Source organism: Ornithorhynchus anatinus, chromosome 7 (genome assembly GCF_004115215.2).
Source record: "Ornithorhynchus anatinus isolate Pmale09 chromosome 7, mOrnAna1.pri.v4, whole genome shotgun sequence".
NCBI classification, from domain to species: Eukaryota; Metazoa; Chordata; class Mammalia; order Monotremata; family Ornithorhynchidae; genus Ornithorhynchus; species Ornithorhynchus anatinus.
The window spans coordinates 61,919,863-61,944,506 of record NC_041734.1 but is presented as its reverse complement, the minus strand read 5'-3'; the positions used below and the strand labels follow the sequence as shown (position 1 = coordinate 61,944,506).

The 24,644-nt window shown below is 44.7% G+C and overlaps 1 protein-coding gene across 4 annotated transcripts in view; it reads left to right on the top strand.

Moving 5' to 3' along the window:
- Positions 1-24,074, top strand: part of NUCKS1 (nuclear casein kinase and cyclin dependent kinase substrate 1) — a 46,284-nt gene extending 22,210 nt beyond the window's left edge. Inside the window, exons 2-8 of one of the 4 annotated variants that reach the window (XM_029069507.2) lie at positions 4,174-4,223; positions 4,986-5,091; positions 12,536-12,591; positions 13,498-13,647; positions 15,632-15,784; positions 16,630-16,776; positions 17,982-24,074. In XM_029069507.2, coding sequence (XP_028925340.1) covers positions 4,174-4,223; positions 4,986-5,091; positions 12,536-12,591; positions 13,498-13,647; positions 15,632-15,784; positions 16,630-16,776; positions 17,982-18,181 — 862 coding nt within the window. In that variant the 3' untranslated portion in view covers positions 18,182-24,074. Of the gene's footprint in view, positions 1-4,173; positions 4,224-4,985; positions 5,092-12,535; positions 12,592-13,497; positions 13,648-15,631; positions 15,785-16,626; positions 16,777-17,981 lie in introns of all 4 variants that reach the window. The other 3 variants (XM_039912628.1, XM_029069509.2, XM_029069508.2) reach the window with 3 other exon arrangements.
- Positions 24,075-24,644: the final 570 nt, after the last annotated feature.

The following is a 24,644-nucleotide window of genomic DNA, read 5'->3' as shown; positions in this document are numbered from 1 at the left end:
GGATGCTGACACAATGCCTCACCACCAACTGCATTTATTTTGTCACAAAGGGGCAAGGTTCATCCTCCCCAGACTCATCTTCTGTGCCTCAGTTACCTTATCTGTAAAATGGGCATTAAACCCAGCCCCCTCCTACTTAAGCATTGAGCTGCTTGTGGGTCAGGGACTGTGTCCAACCTGATTATCTTATCAAGTGCCTGCTCCCCAGAGGCCAGGCTTCTACCATGATGGCAGTCCAGACGTGCCATGGCCTAGTGGATAGAGCAAGGGCCCGGGAGTCAGAAGGTTATGGATTCTAATTCCGGCTCCGCCACGTGTCTGCTCTGTGACCTTGGGCGAGCCACTTCACTAGGTCTCAGTTACCTCATCTGTAGAATGGGGATTTAGACTGTAAGCCCCATGTGGGACAGGGACCGTGTCCAACACGATTTGCCTGTATCCACCCAGTGCTTAGTACAGTGCCTGGCACAAAGTAAGTCCTTAAATAGCATAAAAAAAGATGGTGTAAAGCAAAAGTTGGCAGCGCAGCCTCCTGGTTTGTGCCCCTTATCTGTTTGAGCAACTGTTGTTGACTGCAGTCCCAAAGAGAGAGCTGTGGAGGAAGAGCCATACAGCAGCAGCTGTTTGAAGAGCCTCAATCTCACCCGCTTTTGGGGAGCATAATGAGCGTATGGCCCGCCCTTTCCCCACCTCTGGACGAAGCCTGTGTTCTCTAGACCACAAGCTCCTTGTGGGCAGGGATCGTGACTACCACCTCCAGTCATTCAGTTCATTCAGTCGTATTTATCGAGCACTTTCTGTGTGCGGAAGACTGTACTAAATGCTTGGGAAAGTACAAAGCCCGTCAAACGGCAGGGACTGTCTCTATCTGTTGCCGACTTGTTCATCCCAAGCGCTTAGTACAGTGCTCTGCACATAGTAAGCGCTCAATAAATACTATTGAATGAATGAAATACAACAGTAAACATTGAGATTCCCTGCCCACAGCGAGCTGTTTATTGTACGCTTCCAAGAGCTAAGTGATTTTTTTTTGTATGTTCAGCTGGGTTCCCTCCTTTAGGTTCCCTGATCTCCCCCTTGTTTTCGGGTCCTCGTTTCTATTGTCTGATTTGGGTATGTGGGGATAATGGCCACCTGTGGGAAACTTTGACTATAGTTTGGTAATGATGTCTTCACAGAAGGGAGCGCAGAACCAGGCACTGACAACAGATGTGACAGGGTAGCAGAGGACAGTCTTTGTGTGTGTGAGTGGGTGAGGTCTGCACTGTGGGACCCTCATCACCTCCCCCCATCCCCGAATACACACACACACACACCACGGTTGATTTTCGTTGGCAGTGGTGTCTCCTTTGAGCATGAAGGACAACTATATTTATTTTCCCTGACTCTTTCTAAAGAAATCAATATTCCTCCTCTCCACAAGGTAATGAGAGCACAGCAGGGATTGGCATATTAGCCTAATGTGTTGGCTTTAATGTTTGGATGGGAGAAAATTCTAAAATTTCATTAATATTTTAGCGACCTTAACTTTTTGTTTAAATTACCTTGTAGCATTATGCTCCGCTAATATGAATATTCTAAGATGCTACTAGGGACCGAACCTGTTTCTTATAAAGGGCTTATTAGACAATTTACATCTTGCTCGTTAAGGCAGTGAAGTGTGAAGGTAATTCATTGTCTTGGATTGTTGGTAGGCTCAGGAGCTCCTGGTTATCTTTAAAGAAGAAAACGACTCTCATATTAAGGGAAAATTCCTCAGAGACTTCCTTTACCGCCACAGTCAGGGACATTGGAGGCCTTGGGTGTCTTGTTGACTTTTTTTTTTTCCTTCCATTTCTTGATCGTGTTTCCAATAGTTCCCCTCAAGGCATCTTCCCAGGTTTGTATTGATCATCATGTCTAAATTAGAATTGGAAGGAGGAGCATGGGACAGCCGTCTGCCTTATCACCTTCCCTGGGAAGCACTGTGGCCGAGTGGAAAGAGCAGGGGCCTGGGGAGTCAGAGGACCTGGGTTCTAATCCCCGCTCTGCTAGATGTTTGTGTGACCATCGGCAAGTCACTTCACTTCTCTGTGCCTCAGTTACCTTATCTGGAAAATGGGAATTAAAACCTACTCCCTCCTACTTAGACAGTGAGCTCCTTGTGGGACAAGGACCATATCCAATGTGATTATCTTGTGTCTACCCATGTGTGTAGTACAGTGCCTGGAACATAGTAAGCACTTAACAAGAACCATAAAAAAGGGAAGAAAAAAATACCCACTGCAGAGATTATAATGAAGTCTTTCCATTCAATTTTGTTCTGTTGGTGTGCGGCAGAAATAATTAGACTAATTACTGGGCTTCCTCTATCTAAGACTGTTCTGGGAAGCAAGCATTTTGGATGCTAATATTCAAGTGCTTTATATAAATAAAGAGGAGGAATTTTAAACTTTAAATACAGATGGCAGGCAAAGCAGAGCATTGGTAATTGGTTGCCTTAACAGCTTAAGGATCCTGGGACACAGTTAAGATTTTTTTTGTGTGTGATCAACATGAAATCGTCCAATTTTAACAGTGTCTTATTTTAAAGATGATGCATTGGAATCTGGTTTAAGTAGGGTTTTTTTTTAATCTGTGCCTCTAGATTAATTATTAACCAGACTTCCGCAGGTGTCATTTTTCATGGTTAGCATCCAGCCACCACATATGTCTGTGGCGAATGGGATGATTTGGCAAAGGGGGGAAGCCCCCATTTAAAACAGTCACAGATTTTTGAATATTCTCTGATGGAGTCCGACTGCTGAGCTCCAGGGCAGAGGCTTGGGAACCAAGTCTTCTCAAGGAGGATTTGATTCCAGCTCTGGGGGCTCATGTAACGTCTCTTGTTGACTCTCGTCCCCTCCAGGGCTGGGAGTGAGGCGAGCCAGTGGGTCTGGTGCAGGTGAGATGGTACATTGTTTATTTTGGGAGAGAGTCGATATGTAATGAACATGAAGAAAGCTAGTGTTTGATTAAAAGTAGTTTTCTTTGATTTTTTGGAAGGCTGTGGGCATTGGACTTCTTATCCCCTACATGGCTTCATTCTTTATAGAGTGCTGTGATATGCATGGTGGAGTGGATAGAGCAATGCCTGGGAGTCAGAAGTCATGGCTTCTAATCCCGGCTCCACCACTTGTCTGCCGTGTGACCTTGGGCACGTCACTTCTCTAGGCCTCAGTTACCTCATCTGCAAAATGGGGATTGAGACTGTGAGCCCCACATGGGCCAGGACTGTGTCCAACCCGATTTGGTTATGTATGCGAAGAAGTCTGCTTTTGCCCCTGTTAAGATGGTCGCTATAACATTCTGCCTTACCCGTTAGGTTTTTTTGTTGTTGTTGTTTCTTTCCCACTGTGTGGAACTATTTGTTGCTTGGGATAAAGGCGCGGGCTTAAGATCTCATATGTTCATGTTGCTCATTAGGCAGTGACATTTGAGGAATTCCACATTGTCTGGGGAGCATAGGGACTGGAGTTTGGGGCTCTTCCCCTCCAAATGGGCCCCATGTCTAGAAATAACCAGTGCAAGGGATTTGGAGCATGTGTAAAATTTGTGTCTCAAAAGAAGAAAATGTCCTTAGAGGTTTCATCCGAATTACATAATATATATTAGGTTTTCTGATGAGTAGCAGGAGGTTTAAAAATAAGCAGTTAAGTGGTTTGAAGAGAGAAGGGTATATAATAGTGCTCGATGATCATTGCAGATTGACATAATTTCTGTCAAACCTGCTCACTCCTCTGGCAGTGCCAAGCCCATTAGCCATTTTCTATTGTCATGCAGCAGATGAAGAGATTCTGATCGGGTGGTGTGGGGGGGATGGGGGAGGTAAAGGGGGGGCGGGTTCCCTTGCATGTTCTACTTAGAACTAGATGTTGGGCCACGGTAGCATGTTAAGTATGTTTTGGCAATAAAGCTGTGTGTCCTAGGAACTCACCAGGAAATGGCTGCTAGAATAGTGACATCTTGCAGCAGCCACCAGAGGGTTAATTTAAAATGCACGCTTCAGGAATCTCTTTAGGGAGCTTGATAAATGACTTTTAGGGAGGTAGATCTAATTCAGCTTCGGGACACAGACATTGAGTTTTCTTGCCGTCTTGAAAAACCATGACATCTTTTGGCCCCTAATTAATTGCTAATTCTCCTTTTCTACAGAAACAGGAAGGTGGTCGATTATTCACAGTTTCAAGAATCTGATGATGCTGGTAAGTTGGTGTGTTTTCAAGCATCCAAAAGCCCTTTTTTGTGGCTAATTCCGTATCCCTCTCTTGCTATGAAATTAGATTCTGTCTTGACTTGCCAGGAAATTTTATTTTTCATCCCCTGTTAGTCTTTTGGTTGTAAAAGGTGTGCTTTAATCCAAGTTGTTTTTTGGGTATTCATTGAACTATTGTGGATTTTTTAAGACCCATCTTAGTCGGTATCGAATGAATGCTGAAGCTCTTGTGGTTTCGAGATTTTAAAAATATTCACTGTTACAATCCCAATTAAACCTTTCCTATCTTGTGGGAGTGATTTGGAACTATTCACAGTAAAATGAAGGGTTCTTTTAGCATTGAACTTTTTGGTCAGGAACAAAGACGTTGGGGTCATCATGTATTCTTTCTCAGAATCTCTAATATTGGGGATTTCAGTGGTTTGCCCAAACTTACTGAATATGATGGTAGATCACCATGATAATATTGATTTGCAAGCTCCCTGTGGCCAGGGAAAGTGTCTACCAACTCTGTTGTGTTGTCCTCTCTTAAGTGCTTAGAAAAGTGCTCCGGACACGGTAAGCACTCAGTAAATGCCATTGATTGACCTGAGTCTTGTTTAGCCATTTATTTGGGGATTCAGTCCCATGCCAAATTGTGGAGATATAGCCTGACCCAAAGGGATGTGTTATAGACCTGTCTCAGTGAATATGTAATGGTAATTTGGATTGTAACGTGGCTGCTTGATTTATAAATGTTTGTCTTTTTTAGATGAGGATTACGGAAGAGATTCAGCCCCTCCAGCCAAGAAAATCCGGTCATCACCTCGAGAAGCTAAGAATAAAAGGCGGTCTGGAAAGAATTCTCAGGAAGATAGGTGAGAAGGAGCACAGAAAGGTCGCTCCCCTAACCCGAAAAGCAACACTTCTCTAATAGTACCGGGCAAAAGTTGTCCAGCATCAAGGTGTTCTCTCTATCTAGGCTCCAAGATGGAATTGGAGGGATTTTTGGCGAGGTACTCTGTTTTCCAGACAGTCTTTTTGAGAAGCGTAAATCATTGTGTGTTAAAACAGGCTACCAGAACCCCCCAAGATTCTCTTGAACGTCTGAGCTTGCACCTTCCCTGCTTCTAAATTCTAGTCTAAAATGAGAACGGGGGTTCAAAATAGCACCCAAATTAAGTACCAAGGGGGCTCTGAGTGAAAGACAAAGTTAAAAGCCTGATATGAATTTTTTTCTGGCCCCCCTTAAGTATTTACGTGCTTTATAATTTTATAAAATATAAATATATACATTACTTCCAAAGTTATGAGTGCAGTCAGCTCTCAGCTGTTTGCTAATAGTCTACTCTGGGAAGTATCCAAGACAGAGCATAGGTAGAAATGATCTTATGTTGTGGGCCTTAACATAGTTTAAGAAATTTGTCTTGGGCTTCACCATAAGTCAGTAATAGAAGCCAGGAGGAAAATTCATAGATGTGTTTTGGTTTTTTTTGTTGGCCTTATTATGTATCCATTATCTATTTGTTCTGTTCCCATTTCATCATGTATTAGGTATAGAAACTCTCAGTTCTTCCATAAATAGTAAGGCATCATGGCCTAATAGAAAGAGCACGGGCCTGGGAGTTGGAGGAACTGGATTCTAATCCTGCCTCTGCCACATGCCCGCTGTGTGACCTTGGGCAAGCCACTTAACTTCTCTGTGCCCCAGTTCCCTCATCTGTAAAATGGGGATTAAATCCTACTCCCTCCTTCTGAAACGGAGCCCCATGTGGGACGGGAACTGAATCCAACCTGGATTAGTTTGTACCTACCCCAGCACTTAGAACAGTGCTTGGCACATAATAAGTGCCTAGGTACCGTTGTCATTATTATAAATACTATTTTCATTTTGCAGTTTAGATAGAATGCTGTTAGGGAATGAGGAAACGTTTTTGACAGTGCGCAGATATCGATCGGGACAGAACGTAAAGTGACGTCAAGTAAAGCAGCTGTGCACAGTGTTCATCAAGAAACTTACCCCTATGTATAAGAAAACTGAGCGACTCAATACCCTGGTCCCACAGTACCCATGTAGCTATCCTCATGCTCTACTATTTTCCCGATTCCTAATCTACGTTGTTGTCTCCTCCTGAAGACCACACTCCATGTGGGCAGCGATTCTATCTATCAACTCTGTTGAACTGTACTTCCCCAAGCGCTTAGTACAGTGCTTTGTGTGCAGTAAGTGCTCCATAAATACCATTGATATTTAGTTGATAGGTTACTACTAGTAAATAAGGCTTTAATTTCCCAGTAATTTAATTTCATTTGAGAAAACATCGTGCCCCAGCGGATAGAGTCTGGGAATCAGAAGAACCTGGGTTCTAATCCCGGCTCCACCACTTGTCTGGTGTATGACCTTGGGCAAGAGATAACTTCTCTGTGTCTCAGGCACATCATCTGTAAAATGAAGATTAGGACTGTGAGCTATAAGTGGGGTAGGGACTGTGTCCAACCTGATTAGCTTGTACCTACCTTAAGTACAGTACCTGGCACCTAATACGCACTTAACAAATACCGTAAAAAAAAAATTCCATGTTGATCCATGAGAATAGAGAGATGTTGTTTTCTCTCTAGCCCTACTGCAAAGTTGGAAGTGCTGAGGATAGCTTGATAGCATTTTACGATGCTGAGAAGCAGCGTGGCTTAGTGGAAAGAGCCCGGGCTTGGGAGTCAGCGGTCGTGGGTTCTAATCCCGGCTCCGCCACTTGTCAGCTGTGAGACTTTGGGCAAGTCACTTCACTTCTATGCCTCAGTTACCTCATCTGTAAAATGGGGATTAAGACTCTGAGCTCCACATGGGACAACCTGGGATAACTTGTATCTCCCCCAATGCTTAGAACAGTACTTGGCACATAGTAAACGCATAACAAATACTGTCATTATTATTTTAGGACCTAGAGCTTTAGTTTGAAGAAAGGCCTTGGAAAACCAAATCTAAAATGCTTGTTTTTCCTGCCAGTCCTCTCTTCCTTATCAGATTTTCTTCTTTGAGTTTTTGCAATTTGTTTTCTATTTTTCATCAAAGTTTTGTCCGGATTTCTGTACGGCTACATTCTGGATATTCCAAAACAAGGTAGTGGGGAAGCAGCATGGAGTAGTGGATAGAGCATGGGCCTAGTTGTCGGGGGACCTGGGTTCTAATCCTGGTTCCGCCACTTGTCTGCTATGTGACTGTAGGCAAGTCACATCACTACTCTGGGCCTCAGTTGCCACATGTGTAAAATGGGGATTAAGACTATGAGCCCCATGTGGGACAGAGACCGTGTCCAACTTGATTACCTTGTTATTTGCCTGTCCAACCCGATTATCATATCTACCCCAGTGCTTAGAACAGTGCCTGGTGCATAGTAAGCCTTTAACAAATACCACAATTATTAAATACCATTTTAAAAAAAGTCTTCCTCTCAGGTTCAAACTTGAAGGATAGAAAAATGATATGCCTCATGCATTCTCCATCTCCTCTGCACCTATCAGTGCCGAAGCAAGAGAAGCAATGTAGTCTAGTGGAAAGAGCACAAGCCTGGGAGACAGAGGACCTGGGTTATAATCCCAGTTTTGCCTCTTGCCTGCTGTATGACCTTGGGCAAGTCACTTAATGTGCCTGTGCCTCAGTGTTCTCATCTGTAAAATGAGAATCAAGACTGTGAGCCCCATGAGGGATTAGGACTGTGTCCAACCCGATTACCTTGCGTCTTCCCCAGCACTCAGTACAGTGCCTGCCACATAGTTCTTTAAAAAAAAAAAAAAGCCCTTACAATCAGCATTGAAATCATAATGTCAGGGGCCAAGGAGCAGCTGTGATGGAAAAGAAGCAGCCTGCGTGGCAAGGATGTTTCGGTTACTAGGCTGGCGTCATGATTTCTAGGTCAGCGAGGACATCTTGACTGATTCAAAGCCAGGCTTGAGAATCATCTGGGATTTGGGAAAAGACAGTACTTTGGAGCACTTATATCATTAACACCTCCTCCCTTCCCACCCAACTTGGGTAGCTGAACCTGAATGGACAGAGGTCAAGCTACCGAATTAATTCCTACGGCACACCCCACTTATCAGAATTCCATTACTGTATATATTGGCTGGTAATGCTGTCATCAGTCTTGACTGATCAGTAGGCCAGTCTACCAGTCCGTGTTATCAGGGATTGCAGGGTTAGCAGGGTTTTAGGAGTAGGCTTTTGGGAATGGAGAAGAGGTTCTAAAAGTCTAGTAGAATGACAAAAATCCACAGTCCCTGTGTGGACTTTGGACTCAAGTGAACTTTAGACCATAGGGGCCAGAGACAGGTCGGAGCAATTCTAGCAGCAACCAAGCTTTATTTGCTTGATGCACGTCCTGAATGTTGTCTGTAAGGCCTATGCATATTTACTGTGTTAATTGATCATGAATTTTTAGGGTTTTACCCAATTTCAGTACAGTCCAGCCGTAAGATGAAACCCGAAAAATTTTATCCCTGAGTCGGTCCATTATTGGCAGTGACCATAATAATAATCACAGTGCCATTTATTAAGTGCTTACTTTGTGCTAAGATTAAAATTGGATACAGTCCCTGTGCCGTAAGAGGCTCACTATGTTAAGAGAAATCTGAGTTGACTTACGAATTAATTCTAATTCTGTCTTGGTCAACAAGTTGATTTAGTGCATTTGTGTGTTGAATTATCAATTTTTCCACCATCAGGAGAGTTTACATGAATTTGGAATGCGCTCTTTGGGAGCCTTGATCGTTGTTCTATTATTCATTAAGGGGGTATTTTCCTTCTCCCCACCTTTTCAAAATAAGTCTGTAGTTGACTTAGGTAACTGACATTTGTGCTCAGTTTTTGATTTTCTCTGGCGTGACTGCCGTGTGTTTTGCTCCAGTGTAGAGCCACCTCCAAGCTAACATGCCAATATTTTTGGGTGACATTGAAATGCGATGCTCTAAATTAAGCAAAGTTGTTTAACATTGCAAAGAACGCCAACAGATAAGTAGTTGCATTAATTTAGTCGTATGTTGTGTCATTTGCAAACACTGGGAAGGGGCAAAAGGGGCATTATTACAGTGTTGTATGCAGATCAAAAAAAGTAGAATAGCTCAGATAAAAATGCAACTATAGTTTGGTGATTACCCCGAACGGTGGAAAAAAAGCCAAAATGCACCATATCTTACTCTCTACTAGAATTTCATGGATTTTTCAACTCGAAGTTTAGATCTTCTCTAAGGCTCTGTGGCCTTATGGGGCTTCTGGGTCAACTCGTCTGTCCCTTGTGTCTGGCCCACGGAACCTATCAGAGATCCCTGCCTCTCCCTCAGAGTTAACATTCATCCTTCCTTGGCAGCTTGTTGAAAGCCCGAGTGTAGCAATTGATGACCATTTTCTTTTGTTCTGTCCTTCGTGGAATAAACCAATTGAGTTGCCATTAGTTTCTCCTTGATCTCCTGAATCCCTAGAGTTTCCAGAAATGGAACACCGTGTGTGTGCCTTTGGTGCAGTAGCTATCTCCCCAAATCCCTTCTGCGGTAGACCATTTCCACCCTGTCAGTCCAGATGACGCGTAATCCTGTGGTGATAAGATTTCTCATTCTGCCCAATTTAAAATAGTGTATCACCTGGAGAAGCATGTACATAGGGGTTTGGGCCCCCAAGGATTGAATTTGAACTAGCTGGTCAGCATGGAGCACATGCATAGAGACTGGGTTAATCAGGGTTAGATCACGGGCCTAGGACTCAGAAGGACCTGGGTTCCTGTCCCGGCTCTGCCACATGTCTGCTGGGTGACCTTGGGCAAGCCGCTTAACCACTTTGTGCCCCAGGTACCTCATCTGTAAAATAGGGATTAGGGTTTGAGCCCCATGTGGGATGACTGTGTCCAACCCGATCATCTTATATCCACTCCAGCACTTAGTCAAGTGGCTGGCACATAGTAAGTGCTTAAAAAATACTATTAAAAAAAATAATTAGGAAATGAGTGGGGACCTACATGTGAGGAAATTAGTAATCCTGTGAAGTGGTGCAGACGTGTCACCGACTTCATGATTGGGTATTTTTAAGAATTTGGCAAAAGCGGCCAAAAGCATTTTGCCTGTCTTCCATTTGAACCTGTTCCTTAGGCTTTTTGAAGCCTTCCTTAGCTAGAGCAGAGCTGTCCTCTCTTCCATTTCCTGTTGTGAGGCACACTCCATTTACTTACACTCTCCACAGCTTAGAAACACTGGTGGCTAAATTTTCTTTAAGGTATTTCTTATCAAGAAGAAGCATACTTATGGGCATATTTAATACTGTCAGCAGCCCCCCGAGTGCTATTTTCATATGGTATTTTCTATACGTGCACGAATGCACTCAAGGAAAAGGACTGGAATCTGCTTCCATGCCTGCCGCCGAGTCATTGCTAGTCAGACCTGCCAACGAAGGAAGCCATCTGGCCATTGCTGCATATTTATCTTTCCATTACTAGGAAGATAAAAAAGAAATACACATAACTAAAGGGAAGAGCAAAGAAAGACACAACAGATATAAATATTGATTGAAAATGCATTAGCTCAACAAACACTCCTCCACCCCTCGCTCCATTCACAGTATGTATTTTTTCCATTCCTGGGCCCCAAACAAATCCGGCGTGTGCGGGGCTGAGAACGATTCCCATTGTATTGGCATCCTCAGCTCTTTCCTTTGGTTTCCTTTAGAAGAGTGGAGTAGTGTTTATTCCTCCTCCCTGTAACTCATCTTAATGTCTGCCTCCTTCCCTGGCTAAATTGCAGGTTCCTTGAGGACAGGGATCAGGAGGACAGGGATCAGGTCTACTCATTCTTTTGGACTCTCCCAAGCGCTTAGCACAGTGTTCTTCACAAAGTATAAAAGAGGTGTGGCCTAGTGGAAAGAACATGGGCCTGGTTGTCAGAGGATCTGGGTCCTAAACCCAGTTCCACCCCGACCTGCTCTGTGACTTTGCCCAAGTCACTTACTTTCCCTTTGCCTCAGTTCCCTCATCTGCACAGTGGGGATTCAGTATCTGTTCTTTCTGTCATATTTATTGAGTGCTTATTGTGTGCAGGACACTGTACTAAGCGCTTGGGAGAGTACAACACAAAATACAATAGACACATTCCCTGCCCACAATGAGCTTACAGTTTTGAGGGGGAGACAGACATTAATATAAACTATGGATATGTACATAAATGCTGGGGGCTGGGAGAGGGGATGAATAAAGGGAGCAAATCAGGACGACGCAGAAGGGAGTGGGAAAAGAGGAAATGAAGGCTTAATCGGGGAAGGCCTTCTGGAGGAGAGGTGCCTTCAGTAAGGCTTCAAAGGTGGGGAGAGTCATTGTCGGATATGAGGAGGGAGGGCGTTCCAGGCCAGAGGCAAGACGGGCGAGAGGTTGGTGGTGAGATAGAGGAGACTGAGGTACAGTGAGTAGGTTGGCATTAGAGGAGTGAAGTATGTGGGCTGGGTTGAATAGGAGAGTAGAGAGGTGAGGTAGGAGGGGGCAAGGTGATTGCGTGCTTTAAAGCCGATGCTAAGGAGTTCCTGTTTGATACAGAGACGCATGGGAAGCAGCCTGGTGAAGTGGATAAAGCACAGGCCCGCACAGGTCCGGGAGTCAGGTTGTAGGTTCTACTCCCAGCTCCGCCACTTGTCTGCCGTGTGACCTTGAGCAAGTCACTTCACTTCTCTATGCCTTAGTTTCCTCATCTGTAAAACGAGGATTGCGACTGTGAGCCTCACATGGGATGGGGACTGTGTGCAACCCAATTTGCTTGTACCCACCCTAGCGCTTAGTCCAGTGCCTGGCACACAGTAAGCGCTTAAATACCAGAATTGTTATAATTATTATCATTATGGGCAACCAGTGGAGGTTCTTGAGGAGTGGGCTGAATGTATCTGTAGAAAAATGATCCCTCCTACTTCGCCCATGAGCCCTGTGTGGAAAATGATCCCTCCTACTTCGCCCATGAGCCCTGTGTGGCTCAGGTATCTACCCCAGCACTTGGTACAGTGCTTGGCAAGTATTAAGCACTTAATAATTATTACCATCATCATTATTATGAAAGTAAGGACCCAGTGTTGTAGGTTTTCATTGATTCAGGTAACTGGCTGTTAGGGAAGAACGGTTCCCCATTGGGGTCAAGGGGAACCGAAGTCTCCAGGGGGCAACTGTCGTGCCAGCTAGGACACCTTTGGCAGGTCAGAGGGTCTTCGAGGCTACTTCAGTCGGGCTCCGAAGACTAGCCTCACCTGGGCTCTGGTTAGTCCAAGCTGTGGCGAATCCCGTTTAATGTTTTTCTTCTCTCCCCTTTCAGTGAGGACTCAGAAGAAAAAGATGTGAAGGCCAAGAAGGATGATTCACACTCCCCAGGTATTTGCATGGTTGCAACTTCTACCTGCAAGCGGTAGACTGCCTTTTGAGGGCTGAGGCCGAGGTAGTGGGTGGAAAAGGGTGCTCTGCCTCAACATCTTAATTTAAAGGATTTCGTGAATCATCGGAGTCCTGTGGTCCCGAAGCAAACTTTTAAGGGCTTTAGGCGCAGATCACGTGAGGATTGTTCATCTCCTCCAGGGGTTCTTAATGAGACTGTGGTGTCCCGAAAGGATTGAGCATGTTGTCGGCCTGTGCAGCTTAGTCTTGCCCCGCATCACCTCTGCTGTTCCAGTCCTGGACCGTCTTTCCAAAGAGGCCGGTTTTGTGCCACAGACGAGCGTTTATCGTTCCCAAACCCTCTCCCGTGTGCCACCTCTGCCTTGCGAGTGGAGAGAAAGACACATCCGTTTGTGGCCCTTCCCGGTGACCTTTACCTCCCAAGAGAATGAGCTGTACTCCTAGTACTGATGCCGCAACTGTCAAGTGCTGAAGCAGTGTGGCCTAGTGGATAGAGCACGGGCCTGGGAGTCAGAGGCGCCTGGGTGCTCCTCCCGGCTCCGCCACTTGTCTGCTGTGTCACTCAATCTCTCTGGGCCTCAGTTACCTAATCTGTAAAATGGAGATTGACTGTGGGCCCAGTGGGGGATGCGGACTGTGTCCAACCTGATTGCTTTGTATCTGCTCCAGAGCTCAGAACAATGCCTGGCACTTGATAAGCGCATAACAAATACCATTAAAAACAAACAAACGAAAACTTCAAGCCAGTTAATACCAGCCGAGCTCCTCCGGGGTACAGGGCGTCCACTGTCCTGGGGTTGAACCCGGTCCCCGCCTCGAAGTCCCGACTCTGTGGCCACCAAGGTTGGAGGGCAGCTTTATTCCCCTGTGTCTATTTGTCCCCAGACGAGGATTTTGGCAGCGAAGGCGATGACTTGGGAGCCGATGACGGCAAGGCCGACAGCGACTACGAATGCTCCCAAAAGAGCAAAAAAGGGAAAAAGGCCAAACCCGAAAAGAATAAGCGAGCCTCCAAATCCAGGAAAAGGGCTGCAGGTAAAGACCGATCCAGAGAGATCCTAGCCCCATTCCAAGGGGGCTGGCAGCCTGACTTGTCTGGGGACAGCTGTGTTGAAATGTTTTTGAAAGTAGAGCGCAACACAGCCCTTCATGGAAAGAAGGAGTTCAAAAAAAAAAAAGGAGATATCTGCACTCCTTACTTTTATCAGTGCTCTTGTTGGGCCATTAAAACCTTCCCCATCCCAAATGACAAAAAAAGCACATCAAAAAACGACATCTCTTCCACAAGTAATCCTTTTACAGAAAGAAGCCTAATACAAGGGGGACTCTCCTCCCTTTCTCGGGATCTTGGAAAGGAGTCGTCTTTCAGTCGAGTTTTTTGTTGTTTTTTTTTTTTAAAGCAACAATAACAATAAAAATCCCAGCCTGGAATGATGTAATTTAAAAACTGGGAGACTGAGAAAGGAGGGTTTTGCAGAGTTTTGGCTGTCGGAAATGACCTCTCCAGCCTTGAGCCTCCTTGAAGCGGAATTGTTTTGCCTGGGAATATACGTCTTTGCCTGTCTTTTGCAGGGGTCAGCCCTTGGTTTCCAGAAAAACCAAATCATTCGAAACCGTTGAGTGATTAAGCTAAAGAACCAATCAGACAATTTAAACACACATAGTATAGTTGCTTTGTTGTGGAGGTATCATTGTGAGATAACAGAAAATGAATACAGACAGTCCTCGACTTTTGACGTGTCAAGTTGGGGCAATTGGTACTTGGGACGTTTTAAAATTTTCACCCCGTTTCAGCTGGAAAATATATCATTTTCCACTTTACAGCACTAGCTCTGGGGATTGGGATAGGGGAGTGCGAGCAAATGGGGGACGGGGGGAGGAGACAACAGGGAAGCCCCTGGCAGAAAATGGAGAAACAATTGGAGACTCATGATGTAGATTGGGGGTGGTGAGGATGGGAGAAGAAGGTGGAGAAAGTTTCAAAAGGGCCAGACTACAGAGTGGGAGGGGTTGCCTGGTCACCTGGTAGTCACCAGGTATGGTTGATACATTCCATTCGGTTCACTTCCAGTAGAGTAAAAGTTGGCCTATATTGTACTCTCCCAAGCACTTAGTACAGTGCTCTGCACCCAGTAAGTGCTCAATAAATATGATTGACTGATTGGCTAGCCAACCGTGAAACCTCTGACTCAATGTAAATTTGTTGATGTAATGCCCTTCGTTCTCGGTAGAAGATTTAAACGTACAATTCTGGGTAATTTGGGTTCCCTTTTATAGGGTATCTGAATGCGGTTGGGGAACCAAGCCCACCCCCGGCTCCCCCCATTTCTAACATTGTTTGAGAAAATTGGTACTGACTTGCATTTTAACTTACGAGGTTCCTGAAAATAGTTTTATGTCCAAGGACTGTCTGTATTTTTCTTACATGGCAGTTTTCTAATGGGACTTCTGCTGCCGCATCAATTTAAATACCCCACCCACCTCTCACCCACCCCCACACACGATACCCGCTCAGCAGCAGTTTAAGCGCTTCATGGTTCTTGTGCCCCATCCCCACTCCTTCTGTCCCCTACTCTCTCACCTCCCCCTCGCTTGAGCCACATCTAGCTCTAAGAAGAGCCAGATACGACTTACGAGGCTCAGATTGCTGACCTCTGGCTGGTGGGGTCTAGTTTAAATCCCCCAGTACACCTTAGAAAAATTTGGGTGTTCATTATATAGTATTTTATTAAGTGGAGGTTGCCTTTTCAACCTGGAATGTGGCTTCTTTGAGGGAGGAAAAATTAGGAATCAGCACACGGTTCACAAATAGTTCCAATACCCATTGACATTTCGATGGAGACTGGACCGTGGGGTTGCCGAGTTCCCTCACAGACAGCATCTAACAAGTCAGTCTTTATTTCTTCAGTTTCCATGTGATGTTCTGAATGGGCTAGTGTGGGTTGGCTCCCCCGTTTGGCCTCTGGAAGAGAAGCACGGCCCTGCGTTTCATTGTACCGTTGTTGGCTTGGTGTTTCAGAGGACAGCGAAGATGAAAAAGAGGATCACAAAAATGTGCGCCAGCAACGGCAGGCAGCATCCAAAGCGGCTTCTAAACAGCGGGAGATGCTCTTGGAGGATGTCGGCAGCGAAGAGGAAGAACAAGAAGAGGAAGAGGCACCATTCCAGGAGAGTAAGTCCAAGTGGCTAATGTACTTACGCTCGGGGATGGCTGTCGTGGGCCCTCCATCAGGCACTGCCAGAGGCGGGTTGCCCAAGTGCAAGATCTGGCCCTCTCAGATTGTAAAGCGAAGAATTGCCTCAGAGATTCAGGAGCCTTAAATGAGAATGTCGAGGGTGATGGAATAATCCCTGTGCTGGCTACTGGGATTCCCTTGAATTCGTAAGCAGTCGTCCTATCCACTAGCCCTAAAAGATAGATTTTGATTGTCCTAAAGTGTTCTCTCTGGGGAATGGTATGTGTGGGATATGTGTTTTTTTCGGTCAGCGGTAGGTTTTAATTTTTTTTTTTCCATTTCTTACCAGCGTTACTATCAGCACGCTCGGATGTCGTACTGTCCTCTGGGTTTGGGGACTCTTTTATTTCCTATCTTAAGCCACGACTGCCGCTTTTCTCTTTTCAGTTCACTCAGTGTGAACTAAAACCACCCAGATCAGTCAGTTTCACTTCCCCGGTGAAACAGCATTTCTCGGGAATGATGGAACTACCAAAAGTAATCGAGGCAACAGTTTCTACTCAGTGCTATGTCTCTTAAATCCCTTCCTCTTGTCGACCTGCTGTTCAAACAAGTCAGTCGTGCAATCCTCACGTGAGGTGTGCGCTAAGCCCATTTTACAGATGGGACCAGTGACACCACCACCCGACAAGTCAGTAGCCCAGCTGGGAGTAGAATCCAGGAGTGTCTGACTCCCGCATCCCCAGCTCCAGTCGTTTCCATTAGAACACTGCCTCCCTTTGTTCACATGGATGGATGTGTAAATTAAGCGGGGCATTGAAATTCTTCCTTCCCCCAGAAGATTCCGGCAGCGATGAAGACTTCCTAATGGAAGATGATGACGATAGTGACTATGGCAGTTCAAAAAAGAAAAATAAAAAGATCGTGAAGAAGTCCAAACCCGAGAGGAAAGAAAAGAAAATGCCCAAGCCCAGGCTAAAGGCTACAGGTGAGTTCAGCAGAGGTGAAGAGGTTGCTATTTTAAAAGAAAAAAAGATCATTCAAGAAGTCGTAAAACTTTCTCTGCAGAATTCTCCACTAGGGCGTGGCAGTGGGCCAGATACTTAAAGGGAATTCAAGAAACCGATAAATAAGGATCTTCTGTACCTGGAAGAGTTTTTTTGAATAGGCAATATAAGTCTGTGAGTGTTGGGATGATGGCCGTTAAGGAGCCAGATCGGGCCGGTCCAGAGTCCTCTCAGTGGGTTTGTGACCGAGGGAGGTTGACATCACAGTTTGGCCCCATTTATAATGGATGACTCCAATGCCTCCTGGGCTGGGACTGATTCAGCCTTGTGGGGCTTGTCACCCACGATGTAATAAACGATGTAAGTTGGGAGTAGGATGACCATGTGCATCTCGGCCCTGAGACCTTTAAAGTGCCCGATTGTATCGTCATCACCGTGGCTCGTTAGCCCATAAATTCCTCTCCAGTCATTTGTCACTGCTGATGTCACAGTCCCACCTCCCAACAGCTAATGAAGACTTGAAACCTGGAAAATGTGCAGATCTACGTTGATGCAGCTCCAGTTTTAACCCTTCCTGCCCACGCCCCAGCCCTAGGACATCCCCAGCCACCCGCAGCTCCGGGGCTTCCGTTTCTCTCCAGGTTCTCATGGTTTCTATCACCAGGTCAGAGCTAGTATTGTCTGTCATTCAAAAAAAAGAAAAGGAAAGCAAAGCTGGATTTGCTCTCCATGCGTGTCCTATGTAGTTTTATCATGCTGTCTTATACATCGATGACTTAGATACCGCCCTCTGACCGTCCCTTCCTACAGCTGATTCGTAGAGTTAAATAAGCTATTAAGAGCGATGTCAGTTCTTGGGGTAGCGTGACATTTCGGTACCGTGAGTATTGTTACTGACCCGATCTTCAGTGCCGCTAGTCATCAGAGGCAGTCGGAGCAGAAATTCAGCAGTCGCCTGTGCCTCGTTTATATTGGAGACTTGAAAAGGAGAGAGATTTCTCTAGGGATATGTGTTGTGTCTCATCTCTGTGCTCATTCTGGTTTGGGAAATGTGGGGAGGGTTTGTGTTCTCTTGTGGAATGATGCTGGGCAGATGGTTGTTTCCTTTTCTTTAGAGGTGATCCTCCTGAAAGACGTTTTCTTTCCTCACTCTCCCTCCCCCCAATTGGTATTCTTCTTCTTTCAGTGACCCCGAGCCCGGTGAAAGGCAAAGGAAAGGTGGGTCGTCCAACAGCTTCAAAGGCATCAAAGGAAAAGACTCCCTCCCCCAAAGAAGAGGATGAGGAGCCGGAAAGCCCCCCAGAAAAGAAAAAATCTGCCAGCCCTCCACCAGAGAAGTCAGGAGATGAAGGGTCTGAAGACGAAGCTCAATCTGGGGAAGATTAAAGGCGACGGTTTGGGGAGATTTTATTAAAAAAAAAAAAGAGGAAAAAAAAGAAACATACTTAGGGGTAGAACATGGTTTGGGCTATGGCTTGACTCATGGGCTTTGAATGCTTAACTTTCAGCTGTTGACATACAGAATCCTTTTGGAAAAAAAAAAAAACAAACAGTACACAACACCGTAATGGTTTTGAAGTTACCTCTCATCTATTGGCAGTTCTTTGTGCCCTCCTGTCCTCAATTGAAAGCCATGACAAAGTATCCAGTGAATTGACTGCTTAACTTTATTTTGTGAGGGGATACTGCAGTCGCGAAGCAATAAGATTTGAAACACTATCGATTCTATTGGGGAAAGTTTTTGATTTTGTTTTTTTCTTATAAAAAACCATCAAGTGGAATAGGAGACTGGAAGTCTTCCTATTCAAAATTTTTTTCCCCTATCTGAATTATTTTTAAGGGAAGAAAATCACTATCAGCCAACCCAGATGTGTTTTAGATATTTTAAGTAATGATTCTGAACCTAATTTAATGGACCAGGAAGAAGATAAATGTGAATTCTGAATAAGGTCCTAAATTTCCAGTTGTCCTTTTGGCCTTCTCTGGAAAAATGAGGTTGCAGGCCTCATTTTGAGTTTTACTTCACTCCTGGTGATCTCCACCGGATACAGAACTGAAGTCCTTTTTCCCTGCTCTGATCCTTACGGAGGGGGTTACAGTCCCACCTAGAAAAAGAGCAGGAGGCCACCAAAACCTGCCCAAGTTACTGGTGTCTAATCCATGATCTTTTGTGGTTCATATTTAAAAAAAAAATATGGAAGAGTCCATTCTTTTTCCTGGTTGGATGAAATTTTACCGAGGATCAAGAGAAATTTGAAAATTAGCGAACCAACAGCAAAGATTGCTGTACCACACTGTGGGGCCGGGGGAGGAGAGGGGGTGGTATTTCTTCTCAAACTGACAATGTTTAGGTTTTAAGCAAATAAAGTACCAGTTAATGTGAAACTCAATCACAGAGAGTTGGGCTTTTCCTTTATAAATGCATACAAAAAATGGAATTTTCTAATGCCATAAATATGCGCTCAGATCCCATGAGTCATGCATTGGTTTAATTCATAAGGTATTTCGGAGTAGATGGTTTTTCTCCCCCCACCCTCTCATCCTTTCATTTCACCCTAGAAATGTGTTAAATGCATCTCTCTCAAATTCCTGCTGCAGTATGCGACACTGACTCCTCACATACCCCAGACAGGACATTGTTTCTTTTGCTTCATTACCTCTCTTCTCCCCTCCCCGCAAATTCTTTCCAGCCTCCCTCCGCTGGGGGTATACTGCTTTTGCTGCTTCCACACTGCTACATTTTTTCCTCACTTCTGATCTGGCCTCTGCCTACTGTCCACGTGCTGGTGCCGATTTAGTGAAATGGGAGTTTTGGAGGTTCAGTGGGGCTGAGGAACCCTCCCTAGTAAAACAGGAGGCGCCCCACAAACTGCAGTACACTCAGAAGGGGTGTGTGCAGTTGATTTTTTCTTCTCCATGCCATTTTGGATGCAGCCATACCTCTCTGATTAAACCTTTTTTAAAAAGTCACAATCATAGGTTTGATCCTTCAAGCCCCTTTACACTACAGGCTAATGGGGTTAGATGCCGGGAGTTTGTATGTGAGCAAATTTGAGAATGAGGAACTGGACTCTTCTTTTTTTCCCATCCCGTCCTTTTCTCTGGGTTCCATTCTCCAGCACCCTGCTCTGCTAACTGTCTTTCCTTCGTCAGCTGAAACTCACTTGTATTACTCTGTATTCGCATTTTTCTCAATGCAAAAGGCTCTGCTAAGGAGGTTGGGGTACCATTTCATTTTAAAACATCTTGGTAGTGGTTGAAACCCCACCCGGGTTTGCATTAGATGCCCTCTGTGGTTGTTAGGAGAACAAGAGAATGGAATTCTTAAAACTGAGCTCAATTCAATTCACAGAACATAACCCCAGATAACAGCTGGTGAACTGTCTTTAAATGATGGTTCAAGTCAGAGCTCTGAGCTTTGTGGAGCGGGTGGCCTTGGTGGGTTTGTGCAAGTTGAAGTCCTTCTATTCTTAACAACCTTGCTTGTGTCTCTTCAGTGAAAGACCTATCAGTGTTTCCTTGCAAACCTCTATTTTTAGGGGTTTATCAACTTGGATGTACAGTTTCAGCCTGGGCTAGAATGTGGCTTCCTGGGATCTGATTCAGAAACGGATAGATCTTCTGGTCCTCTTCACCCTTCCTTTCTCTCCTTTAATGGAATGCTGAAAGAAAAATAGGTGTTTGGCATGGTTAGGATCATCCTTTGTACATTTTCTCGATCATTTTCCAGTAAGCTTTGGGGATCTTTTTAATTGTAGACATATGGCTACTGTACTGTGGAAACCTCTTTTATTTTCTTAACCAACTCACTCGGCCGCATAAACATCTCTAGTAGTATGGGATGTCATCCACCCCTAAATAAAACCAGGGGAGCTATTCTTGTCTACTGGGTTACTTGTACACATTTAGGTTGTTTGTGTTTATATGTGTGTTTGCCCATTAGACTGGAAAAGCTGAAAGTATTTTTCTTTGTACATTTCTGATAGACTGGAAAAAAATAAAATAAGTACGTATTTCTCCTCACGGAGCAGATGGGCTCTGAAGGATCTGTGTTTTCTCCACAGAAGTGTTGAACTTTTTTTTTCTGGTTTTTTGGGTTTGTTTTCAGTTAAACGAGGCCCCAAAATTACCCTGCCAAAAATGTTCATGCAAAGAACGGGACCGTTGGGATACAAGACTGGAAACTTTGAAAGTTCAGTGTTGAGGCAGGTTACTTTGATCTCAGCTTGGGTTGTAAGCCAGTAGTATTGGCTGTTGCTCTTGTCATTTGCTTAATGGGTTCCTCTGCACAGGCCCAGGTTTTGAGGGGTATTTATGCTCACTTGCCTTTATTGCTGCCCTTGCTGAGGGCAAATTAGGGAGATAGTCAACTTTGTGGGTGCTCGCTTGTCTCAGACCCCAAGCCCTACTCCCCAGGTAGACTCAGTTTTATGTTTAATAAGTCTGCCATTCACGAAGGTTTCACCAGCCCACAGGCACTTAGAGTCTAGTTATCAGGGCCACTTGCATCCAGAGTGCTGGAACGTTGCTGCTCACGTTCCACCAAATGGAGGAAAAGGAAAACCGTGGAACCAGCCTGTACCCTGGGCTGCTCTTTTTTAAGAGGTGATGGGCTCTCGGTGTGGATTTAGTCCTAAGCGTATCCGATTTTGCTCTCGGAAACATCCCCGTTGATCTCCAAATCCAGTTCGGACATTTAATTCCCTGTAAGGAGACCAGGTGCTGCTCCTTTTGTTGGGGATGGGCTGAGGAGATGATTTGGGTTGGATCTCGAGGAGCGAGCATCTTTGGAATTCCCATGAAGCTCCAGGGCACCGTTGACCCATTTGTCTCCAGATTCAGCTTGTTCACCGGATTTTTCTCTCCCTCGGCAGTTCGTTCTCACAAATTGTGCGCACGCCCCTCTGCCCTTGGTGCATTTTCCCAGCCAGCTGATTACAAGAAACTTGAGGGGTTCTAGGCAAATAAAGCCGTCGACGTGCTTCAAGATCCATTGGCTACTGCTGAATGTGACACACATTTTTCATTTTAAGGCAAGATCGTGGTTTTTCTTGATTATTTTTTTTAAATGAGTTTTAAAATAACATAGATGACTCGGAGCCCTGTCACTTTTTACTAGCTTCAATTTAGCTAGGCTAGGTTTGGGAGTATTTTTGATGGTGAGCAGAATTTAGCACTAGAAGCAGTTGGGGGGGCTTTTCCTAATGGCTATGCTACTTAAAAAGATCACGTGCTGGAGCAATCTATGGTGTTGGATAAGAAATGAGGGAGGGGGAAAAGGCATCTGTATTTCTATACAGAGTGTGTTTGTTGCTGTTGTCAGAAGTGAATGTGAAGTTGTCATTCTTTTTGAGCATGCTCGGTGTCTGCTTCTTCATGAGGCTGCATTAGGAAACGAAGGACTGTTTCACGCATAGGTCTGGGAAGAGAGAAACCTAACTCTTTTCTCCATAGGAGTCGAATCTAAACATTTGTCTCCGACGAGCATCCGAGATGGAGGATGCCGTGGTCATCGCCAGTGCAAAACCTTTCTTGTTGGTGAGAAAAGAGGGGCAGAGAATGCCGGGTGCTTTTGAGTCGTAGAAAACTTGCTATTATCATCGTATCCTGGAGATCTGCCATTTTTTTAATGGTATGGAAGAGTTCTGAAATTGGAGTTAGAAAAAAAAAAGTGGGTCTAACTGAAATTCTAAGATTCAGAATATTTTTTTTCCTCCAGATTCAAATTCCGGAGAGGTTTTAAAAAAAACAAAACACAATGAAAACTGCCACTCCGTGTCCTTATTCTCCATAGCTTGTTGCTTTCATCTGTCTCAATGGACGAGCTGCCACCGAGATCCTTTCCAGGTTCCAAATGTTAAGTTACATTTTCCTTTCTTAAACCTGGTTCCTGAGTTCACCGTGGTGCTGACATTACGTATTCAACCACTATTGGGAAAGTCTCTGAAGCTAGCCACCATCATGCAATTGCAGTGACTTGAACGGTGATGACATCTGTCTGAGCATGCTCTGTGTGACTGGTGCAAGGCCACCATTTTGCATATGCTTTGTATATCAGGGGCAACGGGAGGGTTTTTATAGGGATTTTCTTTTTGGGAAGGGTTTTTGGGGTTTGGTTTGGGGTTTTGGAGGGGTTTTATGGGGTTTCTTTTGGGGGTTTTTGTTGTTGTTTAGGCGGGACGGGGAGAAGAAATATTCAGCTTATGCCACAAATAACGTGTATAAAATCCCTAAAGTATCGTGTATGGGTGAGAGTGCGTATATGTGCGTGTCTGGCAACTTAAACCCTCTGTCTTCTGGAAATTTGTGAATTTTCCCTCTTTCCCCTGCAGAAGCAGTTGTTACGAAATTTGTAAATAAGAGAGCTACATAATTTGTTTACCATGAACGTGTCGTCACGACAAACCCTATCCATCAGACTCCTCCCAGATTCAAAGGAGAGAGATTTCCAGGGTAGGCAATGGCCCTTAAACCGCAGTATGGTTTGCAGCATCTCTTTCTCGATGATGTGCAGTTAACAGTGGTCTTGGATAGTCAACGTTTTCGACAGGGCTTTGACCGAGATCCATCCCTAAACCCCCCAGTCCGCCTCGATGCTCTTTGCCTTGCCTCTTTCTGACAAGAAGGCGGCAGGAGCGTGGGACCTGTTCAAATGTGGAAGACCGGAGGCTAAGAAGATAATGTCCTCTCCTGCCTACAGCCGTGTCGCCGGACACGTGGTCAGATCGTGCAGGGTTGGATGTTCTGGCAATCCCTGGAGAGTGCTGAAATCTGCAGCATGGTACTAAGGGAGCTAAAAGTTTGAATGTAACAGTGCTTTATTTAAAAACGAAAAGATGAAATGATTCAAAACGGGGTTGAAGTGAACATGACTTTGTTGACCATGTTCGTGAATTATAGATGCAACATGCATTGGTAGAATTGTGTGATGGTTGTTTGTGATACTTAATTTTACATATTCCAGTCTCTGTATGTACCTGCATAGAAAAAAGAAAAACAAACCAACCCTGCTTTGCTTTTATCGAAGGGTTTCCAGGACCGTGTACCTGCTCCTGAGCTCTGTTTTAAATATGTGTATCCTTTGCTTGTATTTTGTATTAAAAAAAATGAGAAAAAAGAACCCTTTATTGTTGAGCATGTTGGCATTGTCTCCCCCCTTTTTTTTTCTCTTTTTGGAATATATGAAGCAAGTTATTCTTTTTCTGTATTTTTTTCTTTTGTAAACTTTTTTTCGGTTTTGTTTAAAAACGGCTTTATAAAAGGGCTTTTATAACCCAGATTTATGCCTCTGTGTACTTCTTCTGACACTTATGGGGGCCACGACCTTTATTGTGCAACCAGTAAATAACCTTGACCGTTTAGCTATCGCCGTAATGAACAATTCAGGCTTAGAAGCTGGCGCGAAACAGCGTGGCCTAGTGGAAAGAGCCCTGGCCTGGGAGTCAGCGGACTTGGGTTCTATTATCGGCTCTGCTACTGGCCTGCCGGGTGACCCTGGGCAAGGCTTTTCTCTGTGCCTCAGTTTCCTCATCTCAAAAGTGAGGGTTAAATACCTGTTATTTCTCTTACTTAGACTGCGGGACAGGGACTGGGTCCGACTAGATTATCTTGTATCTAGTGCTTAGTAGAGTGCTCGGCACATAGCACGTAAGAAAAATACCATTATTAGTAGATTTGAAAACTGCATTACTTAACTAATCCTGCAGAAACATTTGAATATAATTATTAGAGTTATTGTCACTGGAAAGTAGAGAAGGGAATCCTGTCTCCGTAATCCCAAAGAGGAATTGGAGCTCCTTTTTGAGCATATAGTGAACATATTTGCTGTTGCGCTCCTTTTGCCAAAAAG